This window comes from Melanotaenia boesemani, chromosome 9, assembly GCF_017639745.1.
Source record: "Melanotaenia boesemani isolate fMelBoe1 chromosome 9, fMelBoe1.pri, whole genome shotgun sequence".
In the NCBI taxonomy this organism is placed as follows: Eukaryota; Metazoa; Chordata; class Actinopteri; order Atheriniformes; family Melanotaeniidae; genus Melanotaenia; species Melanotaenia boesemani.
In genome coordinates, this window is record NC_055690.1 from 37,959,039 (window position 1) to 37,976,848 (window position 17,810).

At 39.9% G+C, this 17,810-nt stretch overlaps 1 protein-coding gene and 1 long non-coding RNA gene across 2 annotated transcripts in view; one reads left to right on the forward strand and one right to left on the reverse strand.

The window, feature by feature from the left end:
- Nucleotides 1-17,810, forward strand: part of LOC121646427 (sodium/potassium-transporting ATPase subunit beta-3-like) — a 42,503-nt gene that overhangs the window by 1,551 nt on the left and 23,142 nt on the right. Inside the window, exons 2-5 of the mRNA XM_041995378.1 lie at nucleotides 4,320-4,448; nucleotides 5,654-5,752; nucleotides 5,893-6,080; nucleotides 6,827-6,877. Coding sequence (XP_041851312.1) covers nucleotides 4,320-4,448; nucleotides 5,654-5,752; nucleotides 5,893-6,080; nucleotides 6,827-6,877 — 467 coding nt within the window. The remainder of the gene's footprint in view (nucleotides 1-4,319; nucleotides 4,449-5,653; nucleotides 5,753-5,892; nucleotides 6,081-6,826; nucleotides 6,878-17,810) is intronic.
- LOC121646428 lies at nucleotides 16,289-16,520 on the reverse strand. The gene is made up of 2 exons (XR_006011636.1): nucleotides 16,412-16,520; nucleotides 16,289-16,367 (listed from the first exon to the last, which is right to left on the reverse strand). It is a non-coding gene; the product is annotated as an uncharacterized LOC121646428 (long non-coding RNA).

Here is a 17,810-nt window from a genome sequence, read left to right on the forward strand (position 1 = left end):
ATTATTACACAAAAATAAAAACAGGAATTAGAAAAACCAAGATGGAAGAGGAACACATAACTCACCCATGGAGCTGGATGTAACAGAGTGAAGGATTTCCATAGTTTTCACTTTATAAAGCAGAAAATCATTAAACCAACAAATCAATCTGTAGGAAATTCACTGTGTAAAGAACAAAGGTGAAAGTGGACACCATCAATCCAGGTCCTCAGGACCAGCAGCCCTGCATATCTTAAGCCTGTTACACACAAAGATTTTTTTATTCTCACAAGATTTTTTTTATCTGGTTGAGACCTCACACGAGAAGATAAAAAAAACATCAGTTTTGATTGTACTGTGTGTGGTGGCTCCGAAAATGTAATCATAGAACAACACACACATGACAATGCTGTCCTGCAACTCATCTACAATCTAGTCCTCCGAGCCGGACAAACATCGAAACGTAGAAGAACCATAGCAACAACCGGCAAATAACAGAAGAAGTACCATAGCAACAACCGGCAAAAAAAGTAGAAGAACCATAGCAACAATAGCAACAAGGAGACGGTGTGAACATGGACTTTATTTACTTCCTTGTTCCCCAGCCAGCTTGCTCTCTGATTGGCAACATTCCATACCACGTCACCATCCAGGCAGTCAGAATGCACGAGTTGTTGGTGTTCATCAGAAAGTGGCTCTGAAATATTAAACATGTTCATTATTCGCGATTGTCCGCTATGACCGGTTTCGGAGCGGATTATTTGGACAAATCACTCATAACCTCAGACTAAATCATAATTGGACAGGGAAATGTCATAGCTGTGTCCAGATGCCTGAATAAGGTGGAAGCAGGACCCAAACAGCAGACGTGAAAACTGTAGAAACAGAACAAGCTTTATTGTTTACTGGAGTCTGAGCAACCTGATCTGGGGAGGGTCCGGGGTTTTTGGATCTCTGGGAGGAGAGGAGAATGATAAGTTGCAGTCCTGATCAGAAACATATCCAATTATCCAATCTTAGTGGGTGGCTTACTGATACCAGGTGGAAATCATGAGTGAAGGGGAAGGTAGCTGCTGCAGTTCCTGAGCTGGAGGAGAGTGGGGCGAGCAGGCAGGTAGGTGAAGGTAGCAAGCGAGTGACCGGCGGAGGAAGAGGTGGAGGTGAACTGAAGTCCTGGAGCAGCAAGGCAATGCTAGGAGGGAGGAAAAAAGGCAAGGCAGGGTCAGAATACTTGACTGGAAGCACAAGTAATACTGGTGGGGCCTGATTTACCACAGAAACAGTGAGACAATCTGGCGAGGTCTGGTTGCTCCTGCAGTCCTCATAAAGGGAGGCTTGATGAAGGTAGATGGAAAACGGCTGCGGAGGCAGGAGCAGACCAGACTCCGCCCAAGGCTCCTTGAAACCTGCACAGCCCCACCTAAAGCCCAGGAAAAGGAAACACAAGCAGCAGAACCGTGACAAGAAAACTCACGATGATTGGGTGCTTGCCGTCTGAGGTCGGGAAGAGGCAAAATCACGACAAAAACAGTGGGACAATCGTTTTTTGTGTACCAGACTTTAGATGTGTTCCTACTCCAACAGACCTGAGTCAGATTAATCTCGGTGGCGTGGCTCAGTGGGTAGAGTGGTTGTCTTGTAGCCTGAGGGTTGCCGGTCCGATCCTTGGCCTGTGGAGCTCATGTCGAGTTGTCCCTGAGCAAGACACCGAACCCCAAATTGCTCCTGATGGGACGTGGTTAGCACTTTGCATGGAAGCTTCCGCCATCAGTGTGTGAATATGATTTATGATGTAAAGCTGCCTGACCACTTTAAGATGTAGGTCACTTTGGAGAAAAGTGTTTATTAAATGACCGTCAAGAAAGTTCTTTGCATTCATTTAATTCAGCTGTGTTAATGTAGGGTCGGGGCAGTGGGTCCTGAGGACCTGGATTGACAAACACTGTCTTAGACCGACCTACATCTAGAACCACATGAACAAAGATTACTGTGAAAATCTTTGTCAGTTCTACAATACACAGAATTCACAGATGCCCTTTCACATTTTACTGAGCAGAAAAGAAGCTGCATGTTAACCTTGTCCACAGATCCATAAGGCGGCATCAACGATAACACAGTAAGAACCTGGATTATGGTCAGACCAGTCAGAATTCCATATCTTTATTGGAAGAAATAGAGCTAAGAGCAAAAAAGAGCAACCAGACTGTTGTCGGGAACAAGTCCAAAATCCTGGTTCTGTGATGGTGTGGGGGTGGATCAGGATTCTGTAAGGGTTTGGGAAGTGTATTGGGGTTCTACAGCACTAATGTAGAACATTTTACTGAGATTTTACATCAAGATCTGCTGCCTTCATCTTTTCCAGGGATGTCCACATGCACACATTACAGCTACATGGCTGAGGAAGAGGAGGGTACAGGTAGTAGACTGACCTCTTTGCAGCCCAAAGGTATCCTCAAGGGAGAATAATCAAAAATTCAGAAACAACCTCAACCCTGTACTGCTGAAACCTGAGGACACATTTGCAAGAAAATGGGAGAAAACATCTGAATGTCTTCATCAATTGGAATCTTCAGTAACTTCCTTTACATGGTGCACATTTTAATCTGATCGAACAGCCACTCAGAATAGAAATGTGTCATGTAAACATTTCAGCTGATCCAATTGGCCTTGGTTGGAAAGTTTTCAATCCAATTGAGAGGGGTGGTTTAAATCTTTTCAGGATGGGATCAGCAGGAAAAAAATTACCATATATACACCCATTGCAATCACTTTGTGGTGGATGATGTTTCTGTGCATGTTTGAACCATGTGGGGGTTACCCCACATTTCCACCTGGTGTGTGTGCACTATGTTACGACTGCACCATAGTTTTGTTCCGACTTCCATGGTGCATCAATCCACACCTGGAGCGTGTCAGGTGCAAAGCTCCCTGAGTGCAGTCCGCCTAGCTGGATCCGCGAGATCACAAAATCACTGGAGAATCTTGTCATTCTCCACTTCCAGGATAAACGTCTCATCGTTCATGATGAAAAAGAGAAAACACTGAGACCCCCTAACCGATTAATGATGTAATTTTCATGGTTCAGCAGCACAAATCTGCACAAGGGCTTTTATTTTGAAAAATACTGGAAGTTTTTACACTGCTCCCATGTCAGATTTCCTGTCTGCCCCCATCTAAACTGCTGAATTTGATACATTCTGGGTGCATGCTCCATCAAAAATAGACTCAGCACATAAGTTTAGTGGAGAGCCATGACAAGGCGCTTCTGGGATGCTTCTGATATGTGCTGTGGCACATGGTGGGAATCAAACCATTGACTAAAACAGCTGCAAATAGCAGCGGAGTCCATGGTGCAGCCGTAACGTGGCCCAGACCCAACTGGTGGAAAGGAAGGGTTACACGAAATAATGCATTTCAGGGAAGACCTGAAAAATGGTGTCAGCAAAACAAAATGGGACTGTGGCAGTTTTGTTAACATTTTGCTAGAAACTGAAAGGGTTCATGTTTATTGAGCATTTCAATGATTAAAAGGTTCAAATAAAAAAGAAAACTTCCTTCCCAACTAGAAGCACTGCACATGTCAAAAGCATTATGATCAAATTAAATCTGTCCATCATGTACAGTAAATACAACTGATCGATGACTTTATTCAGTGTCCGTGTAAACATGTCACATTAATTCTGTGATCAGATTGATTTCAATCAAATAGATGAAATATTTGTCCAAATAAACATAGCTAGTGTTAGAAGTTCTTGGAGGTGTTGGGAAAGGAATGGGAGCATTCCAAAGTATGAAAAGATTCACCAAACCAACCTATTCTGGAATATTTCATGTCTGAATGTGAAAATGATGATTATTAGATAAATCTGATGAGATAAAGAACATTTAAACATGTTGACTTCAAACTGTTAGCAGGAAAATAAAAGTCAAAGTAAACTGAAGGATCATACCTTTGTTTTCATTGTATTATCCATATCTTTCCAACTTTTTCTGATTTGTGGTTGTATATTTGTCAAGCCTCATAATTTATTTACACATTTCCCCATAAACATAGTGAACCTGAAGATTGTTGTTCAACTGGGTTTCCAGGTCTTTTTATCCATATTGCACTGACTAAAAACAAAGTCCACATACATCAGTACAGATCTGGGCAGCATTAATCCTTCTTAAACCTGAAGAGGGGGTTGTATCATCTGAAGTGGTTTCTATCATGGATGATGTGAAGTAATTTGAGAAAGATGTTGCATGAAACACAGATCAAGATTCTGTATCTGAATAGGTAGATGTTTGTTTCCTCAGCCATGATTTCTCTTTAAAATATTGTTGAATGTTCTTTCCAGGTCTCATCCTTCTCTTCTACCTCATCTTTTATGGCTTTTTGGCTGGAATGTTCTGTCTTACTGTGTGGGTGATGTTACAGACGCTTGATGAAAATGTCCCAAGATATCAAGACCGAGTTGCCAATCCAGGTGACTTAACCCTCCGTCTTTCTAGTCTCAGTTCTTGTGTCATTGTTTTATCTACAGAGGTAATGATTACCCAAGTTTCTACACTATATTGCCAAAAGTATACTCACCATCCAAATAATTCAAATCAGGTGTTCTGATCACCTCCATGGCCACAGGTGTATAAAAACCAAGCAGCAAGGCATGCAGACTGTTTCTGGAACGAGTCGCTCTCAGGAGCTCAGTGGATTCCAACGTGGTGCTGTGATAGGAAGCCTCCTGTGCAACAAGTCCAGTTGTGAAATTTCCTCCTAAATATTCCACACAGCTTTCAGTGGGATCATAACAAAGTGGAAGCAAAGTGGTGGGTCACGTAAAAAGACTGGGCGGGTCGGCGGATGCTGAGGCGCAAAGGTCTGCAACTTTCTGCAGAGTGGATCGCTCCAGACCTCCAGACTTCATGTGGCCTTCAGATCAGCTCTAGAACAGAAGACAGCTTCATGGATTGGGCTTTTGCTTTAGCTTCATCAATGCAGTACATCACCAGAAGCAATGCAAAGCGTCAGATGCAGCGGTGTGGAGAATGCCACCACTAGACTCTGGATCAGTGGAGACCCGTTCTCTAGAGGGACAAATGGCGCTTCAACATCAGGACAATGGCACTGGTCTGACTGCATTGGGCCAAGGTGGTGGCGGGGGGATTATGGTTTGGAGTTTTTTTCTAGGAGCTGGGCTTGACCCCTTAGTTCCAGTGAAAGGAGAGATTTTTCCATGATCCCAGCTTTGTGGGAACAGTTTGGGAACGGCCCTTTCCTGTTCCAGGTCCACGAAGACCTCGATGAGGAGTTCGGTGTGGATGAACCTGATCGGCCTGCACAGAGTCCTGACCTCAACCTGATAGAACACCTTTGGGATGAGTTAGAGTGGAGGCTGAGAACCAGGCCTTCTGGTCCAGCATCAGTATCTGACCTCACACACGTGCCTCTGGAGGAACGGTGAGAAACTCTTAGAAACACTCCTGAACCTGTGGAACTCCTTCCCAGGAGAGCTGAAGCTGTTAGTGCTGCAGAGGGAGGGCCACCGTCATATTAAACTCATCTGATTAAGAATGGGTGTCTGTTAATTTCATACGAGAGTCAAGGCAGGTGAGCCAATACTTTTGGCAATACAGTGTAACTGTTGATTTTCATTGTTTGATTTTTATTTATTTAATTTTTTTTTTTCTGAAGGTTTGGTGGTACGTCCTCATGCCGTTGAAATCTCTTACAACCGTACCGACCCAACAAACTACAACCAGTACATCCAACAACTGAATGACCTCCTGCAGCGTAAGTACATGTCAGAAATTCAGCATGCTGATTGGTTACTCTTTAGTTTCAGAACAGGAAGTCCCTTTAAACAGTGATGTCTTCGCAGATAAAAGCTCAACATGGAGTTGTTGATGCTAACATGTCTGTTTTCTTTTCAGAATATAACGACAGCATTCAGGACAGCAATGACTTGTGTCTCGTGGGTGAATACAATGAACAGGACAATGAGCCCATAAAAAGAGTTTGTCAGTTTAAACGCAGTTTACTTCATCAGTGCTCGGGTCTCCCTGATACCAGCTTCGGATACGCAGAGGGAAAACCCTGCGTCATTATCAAGATGAACCGGGTTTGTGAAGCTTTCTTTAAAACATATTTTTAATACAAATTTGTGGTTTCATTGGTTACATAGAGATTAATGTGGAGTACTGGACAAACATTTGGACACCTTCTTATGCTCACGTTCAGTTCCACTGGTCATCTGTCCTTGTTCAAGACACTTCATCCTCCATTAGTATTATTATTATTAAAAAACATTTTCTACATTTAACATTAATATTATGAAGTGATAAAAACAATCTGGTAATCACGAAATTGTTAAAATCTTTCATTAAACAGCATTTTTTTGTTAACTTAATTATTCTCTGCATACTTATACTTTATGGTTCAACGATTATTCCTGAGGTAGTAAATGACACTTTGTCACTTTGAGAAATTTTGGCCTGAGAAATTCAGCTTTCTGTATATGCAGAAAAGAGTTTGATTGTATAAGAAAAAAGTTACATAAATGCACCAAGACAGTATAAGTCCAAACAGAAAACACAGATATGGTGCACTGGTTGAGATGAACACAGCATTGCATGAAACACATTAAAGGTGATAATACGTTCCACGTGTGTGGAAGCTGAATTCCTGGTGAATCCTCGTGAAAGTGAGACATTGTTCTCAGTTGTCAAAACTAAATGTGTCTGTGGAATATGGAATATTACGAAAAACTGGTGGATGAGTGGGTGTCTTCAAAATAATTCATGTTCGTCCACTTATTTTTTATGTGTTGGGTGTTTTTGTCATTAATTCTCAGCAATCATTCTGCAGGTGGTTGGGTTGAAACCAAAAGGAGATCCTTACATCAACTGTACCACAAAGGTAACGCATCAGATCAAACTTTATTTATATAGCAACTTTCAAGCAGAATTGCAACACAAAGTTCTTCAAATAAAAAAGTTTTTGCATCGTAAAAGCATCTTAAAACACCAGTACTCACACTGTTTATCACAAAAACAAATCAAACCACAAACACAGCTAAACATGCTCTCTCTCGCTCTCTCTCTCGTTCTCTCTCTCTCTCTCTCTCTATCGCTCTCTCTCTCACACACACACACACACACACACAGACAGACACACACAGATTAAATGGGCATAGAACCCCTTCTAAAACAAGCTGTCTCTAAAAAGAACTGTATATTGTGAGGAAATTATATGTTTCCACACCAAGAACCACCCCACCTGTCACCACGGAAAACCACCCAGACCCAAGTAGACCATGCCCACACCACAACCATAAGGCTGCAGTGCAGGGCCTATCCACTCAGACAGGGACAGTCACCATGGCAATAACCCTGCAGTCAGAGGGTTAGAATTCAATTTCCATCAGTATCCAGACGGTCAGGTCAGGTGTCTCATGAAAGGAGCTAAAGACAAGCTAAGCTTGTGTCAATCTTGGTGTCAAGATTCTGAAGCAAATGTCAATTACAGATCCATTCTGATCCTATGTCACTATGTTCTGTGGAGGCAAACCGAAACCGTCACCTCAGCCTGGAAGAATGGTAATGGCCAGACCCCCCCCCCCCCCCCCCCCCCCCCCCCCCCCCCCCACTTAAAAAAAACTCTCCGGTTTTACACGATTCACGCGAATGACCCAATTGACCAACAATACGGCGATTGTTGCCAAACAGCGACAAGTTTGCAGGTTTACAGTTTAATAATTTCTTTTCAAACGTAGGTGGCACTTTAGCCAGCAGGATAGAAAATACTAAAGTTAATCCATTAAATTATATAAAGAGTTTTTCCCATCTTTAAGTAATTTTGATCCTCCGGACTATAAGGAGGTTAGTGATATTATTTTACAGTTAAAAAAGGACATGATGGAGTAATTGTTTCTTTAATTAAAGAAGTACTGACTTCATTAAGTAAGCCTTTGACATTTATATTTACATTATCAATGAAAACAGGAATTGAAAACAGGAATGATCCCTTCTCACTTAAAAGTTGCCAAAGTCATTCCATTGTTTAAATCTGGTGATTCAAGATCTTTTAACAATTATTGTCCTATTTCTATTTTGCCATGTTTTTAAAAGAAATTGTGAAAAATTTGTTTTTAAAAGAATGATTAAACATTTAAATGAACACAATATTATTTATTATTATCAGTGTGGATTCAGAAAGAATTTTTCAGCATTTATGACTCTACTTAAACAAAATGATTGAATTTATACAGCTTTAAATAATAATGAATACACAATAGGTGTGTTTGTAGATCTGTCAAAAGCTTTTGACACAGTGCATCATGAAATATTAAATTATATAGATATGGTTTTCATGGAGATGCTTATAAATAGTTATATAATTACGTTATTGACAGAAAACAGTATGTATTTATGAATAGTTATGAATCTAGAAAAAATTAAATTCAATATGGTGTCCCCCCAAGGTTCCATATTAGGACCTTTATTATTTTTTATATATATAAACGATCTTGCTGCAGTTACTTCATCTACTGTTCCACTGTTATTTGCAGATGACTCCACCCTTTTAATCTCTTTCAGGGATCTGAGTACTCTCTAAAAAAATTAAATGAGGATCTTTTAAAATATTTTATTTTGGTTTAAAACTAAAAAGTTATTAAAAGTAACAAAATGTAACTTTATGATATTTGCAGGAAAGAAGAAAATAAAATCTGAAGAAGTTAAAATTTATTTACAAAATAAAGAAATTGGAAAAGTTTCATGTGTTCGATTTTTGGGTGTTTTGGTCGATGGTAAACTTTCATGGAGAGAGCAAGTTGGTTTTGTCTGCAATAAAATCACCAAATCAGATCAGATCAGAAATACTTTATTAATCCCTTGCAGGGAAATTCATGATCCCTTGCAGGGAAATTCATGTCTCAAATCTCAAAAATATCAAAAAAATATCAAAAATTCAAATCTCTTGGCATATTGAGAAAAATAATAAGTTATGTAACTAATGCAGTAAGTTTTGACATTATATTATACTTTAATTTATCCATATTTAATGCATTGTAATATTGTATGGGCAAGTACTTTTCAACTTACTTAAAAAAAATATTGCTACAAAAAGCATTTATTCGTTAAACAACACTTTCCAATCATGATGCACCAAGCACACCACTTTTTTTCAAAATTACAACTGTTAAAAATTTATGATGTTAAGCTTTATTAGATATGTATATTTGTAAGATAAAGCATAGTAAATCTCGTCAAAGCTTTAGTAATTATTTCAATTCAATTAAATTCAAATCCTTTATTGTGCCCAGAGGGAAATTGATTTTGCAGCCAGAACACACACATAGGACAAACATCACATCAAAACATCAACAAACAAAATCAGAACCAATGACATATGTCAAAGAAGAGTTTCACACAATTCAAAACAATAAATGAGCTCAAAATAAGTTAAATAAAAGGACAGCTAAAAACATGTAGAACAACTCTGTCACTTTAGGCCATTACTGTTAAGTAGAGGAACAGCAGGAGGGACAAACGACACTAAAAATCTCTTTGTCCTCCTAAATGAGGCCTTGAAGCAACAGCCCGAAGGTAATAAAATAAACTCATTCTGGAGAGGGCAGTTTAATATAGAATGAGCTTTCCTCACCACATTTTGTTAAAAATGGCCAAAAGGCCTTCCTGCTGGGATCCAGAATCTTTGCCAGCAGCTTTCACTAAACAACCCAAGAGGTTTTCATTTGCCAAACATAGGCTCCCGAACCAGCAATAATACAAAAGGATAAAACCGATTCAATTACACTTTTATAAAAAGAGACATTTTAGTGCAAACATTAAAAGACCTCATCTTTCTTAAAAATAACCTCTTATGAACCTTTTTTGAGGTTAAGTCGGTGTGAGACTCAAAACATAATTTATTGTCAAGAACCACACCCAAGTATTTATAACTACCTCCTCAATGGCAGCTGCTTTAATAGAAGTAGACGGGGGGTTTGACGGAGACTTTCTAAAATTGATAACCATATCTTTGGTTTTGGACACATTTATATGGAGGGAGGAGTTGTCACACCAGCTCACAAAATCATCCACAACCTGCCCATGTGCCGTCTCACCTTCCTCAAGAAGGCTAACGATGGCCGTGTCGTCAGCAGATTTTAGAATATATCTATTATTAACATTACTGTGACACTCGTCAGTGTAGAGAATGTATAGAAGTGGAGAGAGACAACAACCCTGTCGAGAACCAGTGGACGATGGGAGCACATTAGAAAACGTGCCATTCACCTTGACACATTGGGACCTATTAGTAAGAAAATCCAGAATCCAGCAAGTCAAATTAGGGTGAATCTTGAAGTCAGTAAGCCTTTCAACCAATAAATAGGGTTGCGTAGTGTTAAATGCGGATGAAAAATCCACAAACAAAACTCTGGCATGAGTTTTAGTGCCTTCCAGGTGTTTCAACAACAAATGTAAAAGAGTAACCACAGCATCCTCCACACCTCTACCCGCCCTGTATGCAAACTGGAATGGATCAAGGTACTGTTCAACCTGGGATGAAACTTCTTTCTTAATGATCTTTTCAAAAGATTTCATAACAAGAGAGGTCAACACTACAGGTCTAAAATCATTTGAAACATCAGGAGAGCTGCACTTAGGCACAGGAACAATTACAGAATGTTTCCAGATCTTGGGATCCTTTTGCAGCTTTAAAGATTGTAGGAAGATATAATGAAAAATGACACTTAGCTGGTCTGCACATTATTAACACCTTCCCACAGATATTGTCAGGTCCAGGGCTCTTGGCCTTAGTATGCCTCAGCTGGTTAGCCACCTCTTTAACATCAAAGAAAAGAGATGGAAAAGCAGCAGTCTTTCTCTTTAAAGCATCCAGTTGTTCAATACCGTCAACATTTTCAAAACGAAGAAAGGATTTATTAAGACCATCTGCTAAGTATTTATCAGAGTTAAAACCAACCAAAGAAATAGTACAGTTACTCTTTGTCTGTATTCCCAGGCTGCAGCCAAGGTCAGTCTGGAAGGGGGAAGCCGGAATGGTTCAGGCCGCTTTCCCCTCATGTTGTGCACTGGGTGTGTGTTTGTGGCATCGGGGTGAGACTGGTTGGTGCAGGTGGTCTCATCCTGATTTTGACAGGAGTTTTGGTAGTAGGGCTAACTGGGTGTTCGCTGTGCTTTGTGTGGGTGATCCGTTTAGTTGCAGACCATTTTGTGGAGTCTGGTGTGGGGTCTCGGTTATGGTTCTGTTTTAGTTTGGATTCACCGTTCTACACTCAGTTTTGTTTAAGCTTTGCTACACCTTTATTTTGTTCTGTCATAGGGGGAGTTTTGTGTTTAGTCTGTGTTGGGCTAGGTTAGAGTGTTTTTGTTTGTGACGACGGTCACATTATTTTATGGATCTGCTGCTTTTATTTGGTCTTAGGTTTCACCCCGAGTTGCAGTTATGTTGTGGCTTGCACTCGGCGTATTTCTGGTCTTTGTTTGGTTTGTTTCTTTTAGCAGGTCCGGTAACCCCAGCACTTGTTTATTTTGTGTATTTTCTGTTACAGGTTTTCACTCGCCGTTCACGGGTTTTAATAAAATGTGCTTATTTTAATTCACCATCTGTCCTCAACGTTATTTTTTTGTTGCACCCAACCATACCCCTTATTTTGGGTTGTAACAGATTCAGTGATTTCTCAAGATTGCAGTTTTTAAAATCACCCAAAATAAAGTGGGGAGCATCTGGAGAAATGGAATGGAAGTTGTGAGACACTTCAAAGATGATATCCGCGGCCACTCTGACATCTGCCTTAGGATAGATGTAAACAACAGTGATAAAAATTTGAGGGAATTCTCTTGGTAGGTAGAATGGCCTTACAGACACAGACAGGAGTTCAATGTTGGTATAACACAGCCGCTCACGCACAGTGACATTGCTGCACCAGCTCCGATTGACGTAAAGACAAACTCCCCTCCCTGGGATTTACCCATCACCGCGCTGTTCTGATCCAAACGAACAGGAGCCCCAAAGCCGATAATTTGCTATCCACATCAGTGAGCCAAGTTTCAGTGAACTCCAAAAGACAGGCGTCTCTGTATTCCCGTAAGTGGAGTACATCTCCTTGCAATTCGTCAGTTTTATTTCTGAGAGATTGAACATTAGCCAGGATCATGGATGGCAGAGGAATACGATTCTTACTTTGAAGCTTTCTGATGCGCTTACACACAGCACCTTTCTTCCACCTTTTCTTTGGGTGACGTGGCATTGCAGAATTCACTTTTGTCCCATCAGATAGAGCTTTAGCAGGGTTAAAATCCATGTCGGAATATGTAGGATTGTTCACAGCCAGATAACTCCAGCACAATCCCAGGAGCATCTCCCGTGAATATGTAATCTGGCACGGTTGCACCCAGATATATTCTTTGTTTGAGTCCCAATCTTAGTCCATTTATCCTCATCAGTATCTATGCCAAGTTCACCTTGGCACATTTGCACAACATCCTGTACATTGATCATGTCAGTCTGGCATAAGAAATTAAAAAAGGGAGTAATGGATTTTTTAGCTGGGCCAAGGATGAGTAATTATTCAAGTGAAGGTACAGTGGTATCATTATTAAGAGTAGTTCCTTTATTTATGTAATCTTGAATGTGCAGATATCTGAAAAAATCAAAATTGGGGAGATTATACTTTTCTCACCACCTGCAGAAGGGGCCATAGGGGTCGGGTGCAGTGTGAGCTGGGCGGCTGCCAGAGGTGGGGACCCTGGTGGTCTGATCCTCGGCTGCAAAAGCTAGCTCTAGTGATGTGGAATGTCACCCCTCTGGCAGGGAAAGAGCCTGAGCTGGTGCGCGAGGTTGCAAGGTTCCGGCTAGATGTAGGGCAAGGCAAGTCAGTTTATTTGTATAGCACATTTCATATACTGGACAATTCAAAGTGCTTTACATAAAACAAAGGCATTACAGATATTTAGAAATAGTAAAAGGCATCAACACATAATCACAATAAAATAATAAATTACATTAAAATGATTAAAAGCAAGATAAGTTAAAAAAAAAACTTAACATGCAGAATTCATGCATAGGCGCATGAGAAAAGAAATGGTTTTAACCTGGATTTAAAAATGTCTACATTTGGTGAAAGTTTAATCTCCACTGGCAGTTTGTTCCACTTGTTTTCAGCATAACAGCTAAATGCTGCTTCTCCATGTTTAGTCTGGACTAAACATGTAGTTGGACTCACCTCGACGCACAGCTTGGGCTCTGGAACCACTGTCCTTGAGAGGGGCTGGACCCTCTTCCATTCTGGAGTTGCTCCGGTGAGAGGCGCCGAGCAGGTGTGGGCATGCTCATTGCCCCCTGACTTGGCACCTGTATGTTGGGGTTTACCCCGGTGGACGAAAGGGTAGCCTCCCTCCACCTTCAGGTAGGGGGACGGGTCCTGATTGTTGTTTGTGCTTATGCACCAAATAGCAGTTCAGAGTACCCACCCTTTTTGAAGTCCTTGGAGGAGGTTTTGGAGAGCACTCCTTCCAGGGACTCCCTTGTTCTGCTGGGGGACTTAAATGCTCACGTGGGCAATGACGGCGAGACCTGGAGGGGCGTGATTGGGAGGAACAGCCCCCCAATCTGAATCCGAGTGGTGTTTTGTTGTTGGACTACTGTGCTCATCATGGACTGTCCATAACGAACACCTTGTTCAGACATAAGAGTGCCCACATGTGCAAGTGGCACCAGGAAACTCTAGGCCGCAGTTCGATGATCGACTTTGTAGTCGTGTCCAGAACTACCTGAGTCAAATTAATGAGTTATTGTGTAGAAACTGATTGGCTGTTAGAGCCACCTAATTTGACTCAGGTGTGTTGGTGCAGGGATACATGGAAAACCTGCTGGATTGCGGCCCTCGTAGGACCGAATTGAGTAGCCCTGGTTTAGGTCTTTCTTTATGGAGTCTCGGAGAGGGTTAAAGTTGGCCCTAAACATTTCATGGAACAAAGGTGTGATGTGAATGCCCAGGTAGACAAAACCTTTTATGGACCATTTAAATGAGAATGAGGGTAGTGTGTCAGTTCTATCACTAAGGCTTCCGATTGGCATAGCTAAAGATTTTGAAAAATCTATTTTGTAGCCCTAGAAAGATCCAAACAAGGTGATTACCGCAACAAGATGTGAAACAAAAGTTTCAGGCTCTTGCACATAAAGCAAAATGTCGTCAGCATAAAGGGAGATTTTATGTTGGATCTTGCCTACTTTTATATCAATTCTTTCAGAGTCTTGCCTTATGGCCTCAGCAAGAGGATAAGGAGAGCAGAGCTAAGAGGACAGCCCTTGAGTGTTGAACAATGAAATGGGAAGTTGTCAGATCTATAGCCATTGATGATGACTGTGGCCATGGGGTTCCTATATAGCAGTTTAACCATCTAATAAAATTTCCTGTGTCTGACAGATGTTGGTAATATGCAGAAGCTTCCTAACATTGTAACTGGAGTTTCTACCTTTAATAAAACCCTGTCTGATCCTCTCTGATAAGAAAAGGTAGAACTTTCTCAAGACATGATGTCAGTAGTTTGGATAGAATTTTAATGTCGTGATTTAAAAGAGCAATAGGCCCATATCCTGTGCAGTCCACAGGGGATTTTCCTTTTTTCAAGATTAAGGCGATGTCGGCTTCTCTTAAGGAATGGGGGAGGCTACTAGTGGTGAAAGAATGATCCAACATGTCCAAGAAGGGGTCCACAAGCACATCTTGAAATTGCCAATAAAATTCACTGCTCAGACCATCAGGCCCTGGTGCTTTGTCTGACTGCAGACCTTTAAGTACCAACAAGGCCTCCTGCCTGGAGACAGGAGCATTTAGTTCATGTCTTTTGGAATCAGAGATGGTTGGGAGGGTTAATCTCTCTAAGAAGAATTCCATCCTTTCTGAGATTCACTGTGGTTTATCAGATTCATATAACCTTGTGTAAAATTGGCTGAAAGTGTTATTAATGTTTTTGTTATCAAAGTGGCGTTTACCGTTCTCATCTAAAATTGAAGGAATCACTTGAGGGTGCCTCTTGATTTTATTTAAATGGGATAAATACTTACTGGGCTTGTCCCCAAACTTATAAAGTTTTTGCTTTGAGAAGAGGAGAGCACTCTTAGCTTGTTGGGTTAATAAGGTGTTTAGAAGATCCTGTTTTGTGCATTTTCTCTGCAACAGTTAAGGGTCTGATGATGAGCAAAGTGCACTTTAAATATCTGCCAGTTCTTTGTCAAGTTTTAGTTGTTCTTCTGATAGTCTTTTCCTTTTCGAAGCTGAGCAGGCTATAATTGAACCACTAATGTATGCTTTAGTAGTTTTTCACAGTAGGGACGGGTTGCTAGTAGACTGTCCCCAGATTGCAGGGGGATTGCTGTACTGTGAGGCACCTCCACTAGGGCCCAAGGTGTTTCTAATACCATGCGAACACAAAAATAGGAAAAACAAAGCAAGTGATATAACCCAGTTGGACACACTAAAAAAAGGAATATGTTGGATTTACTTAATTCAGTAGTGGACATTGGTTGCACACAGATGTTTTGCTTTGGAAGTTAGCCTTAAACAATCAAGTTAAATTAACACAAGTTATTTGTGTTCAATGAACCTGTGTATTTTGTGTTGATACAAAATGACCGAAATGGGTTTTGATAAAGTATTTTTAGCTCTTGGAACATTTTGATCATTCACAATTTTATAACTTTATTTCCACACCATTCAATAACTTTTGTTTTAATACTATTTGGTTACTTAAATACTACATGTTATTTTCATGTTACACGTTAGTATGATATTCTAGTGTGAATTACACATTTTTACAAAGGCCTGTAACCACTAGTAACCCTTCAAAATAAAATGTAGAATTTAACTGCAGTGACAGTAAGTGAGAATTGTGCCGACGTTACTTTTCTACTGTAATACAAATCAACTGTGAATACATAAGTTTTTTTTTTAGCGTTTTATCAACTCAAACATGGCATAGAAATTAAACCTTTTCTTTTGAAAAAATGTTACAGGCAACCATCTTGGAAGATAATACAAACATGTTCAAGACGTCTATTGTCAAGATTAAATAAAACAATTGTAACAAAAAAATTCAAAATCTAGAAGTGATATGAAATGCAAAAACCTTAGTTACCATTGCCATTCTAGCAATCATTTATTTTAAAATCTAATACCTTTCTATTAACTCTCTTAACTCTTAACTCTCATTAACATTAGCCATTTTTACCCCAATTATTAATAAAAATGTACAGTTGAATGTCAAAACCTTTATTAAAGAGCCACAGGATAAACAGCAATAGTGAGTAACTTTATTGTAACATCTTTGTTCAAAACAGTATTCTTAGAATAGCTACTCAAAATTCTGTACTCTAACTGAATTAAACTGAACATCCCGTTTCACACAGCCCTGATGGCACTATTTAGACTGTATACGGTTCTCTGTCTCTTTACTTGTATAGAGAAATAGAAAATAAAACTAAAAAAGGCTGCCAATCTCCAAGAACTTTTGCTATGAAATATACAGATAATGTACAGCAAAACACATTCATTTAAAGATTGCAGCCTTTGAAATAATGAACGGAAATCTACAGACCCAAATACAAAAAGTGCAATAAAATCAATATGTTTTGTCTGCAATAATCTGAAAGATGCCACGTGAAAAAAAAAAATAAATAAATCGGATCATCAACTAAGTGTCACTAATACAATTAACTTATACAATTAACTAGTACATATTTCAAAATTGTTCCACTGCCTTCATTCTGGCCATGAATCCACCCTTTTCATACCATTATGGAACTGTGTTAGTGTCTAATATAATACTGTTGTAGGAATTTGAACAGCAGTTGAACTCGGTATTAACTTACATGATGTTAAAGTTGAAGAATGCTGCCAATCAAAGAACTTGTAGCAGAGAGGAAGGAATAAAAAACTGTCTCTGTCCACATGGCAAATAGTGAATAAACATTTTGTTAAAAAGAAGTATAAACCAACCGACACTTTCTTTTGTGGGTGGACTTAATGGATGCTGTGATTTGTTGTAGGTTGCTGATTCTCCTGGAAATTCAACCTCCAAAATGCAGGAGAGCAAATGTGAGCTTTAAATGTCCTCTCTCACATGCACAACAGCAGCAAGCTCTTCTTACTGGAGCAGTTTTGTCTTTAAGCTTTGGGCTTTCCTTGAGAGTTGAGTCACATCCAACTCCATCACAACCTTTTGAATCACTTCGAAAGTGTAGCGGAGCTGTGACGGATAACTCATGTTCAAGGAGTAAAAAAGTCCAAACAGCATGGCTGTTGCAAGGGCCACATTACCCAGATCTTCAAGAACCACCACACCCTCGATGATGATGCCAACATCAGACGTATCTCTAGTGACGTAGATTCCCACTGTCGTTTTCTCAATAGTACTCAGTGCAGTGGCCTCAGTCATGTCCTGGTTAAAGATAAAACATTTATTGAAGCTTTTGAAAAAGAATAAAATAAAAACCACAAAAAAATATTGCTTGTGAATGCAGCAATTCTAATGTTATAATTTATTTTTTCCCATGAAAACAGCATAGTATATTACTGCAGCCCCCTGAAGTGCACCCTGCAACCCTGCCATGCTGCCATTCATAGTCAATTTCTGAGGAAAAGAAAAAAAATTAAAAAAAAATAAAAAAAACAGAAAATAATCAGAAAAAAATCAGACATAACATCTAGATCAATGAAGAGGAGGCTTCAAGCTGTACAACCTTATGGAAAGATTGAATTCTCCTCCTCATTTTTTTTCTGGAAGGTGTTTTTTATGTTCCTGGATCATGTTTAGCATTA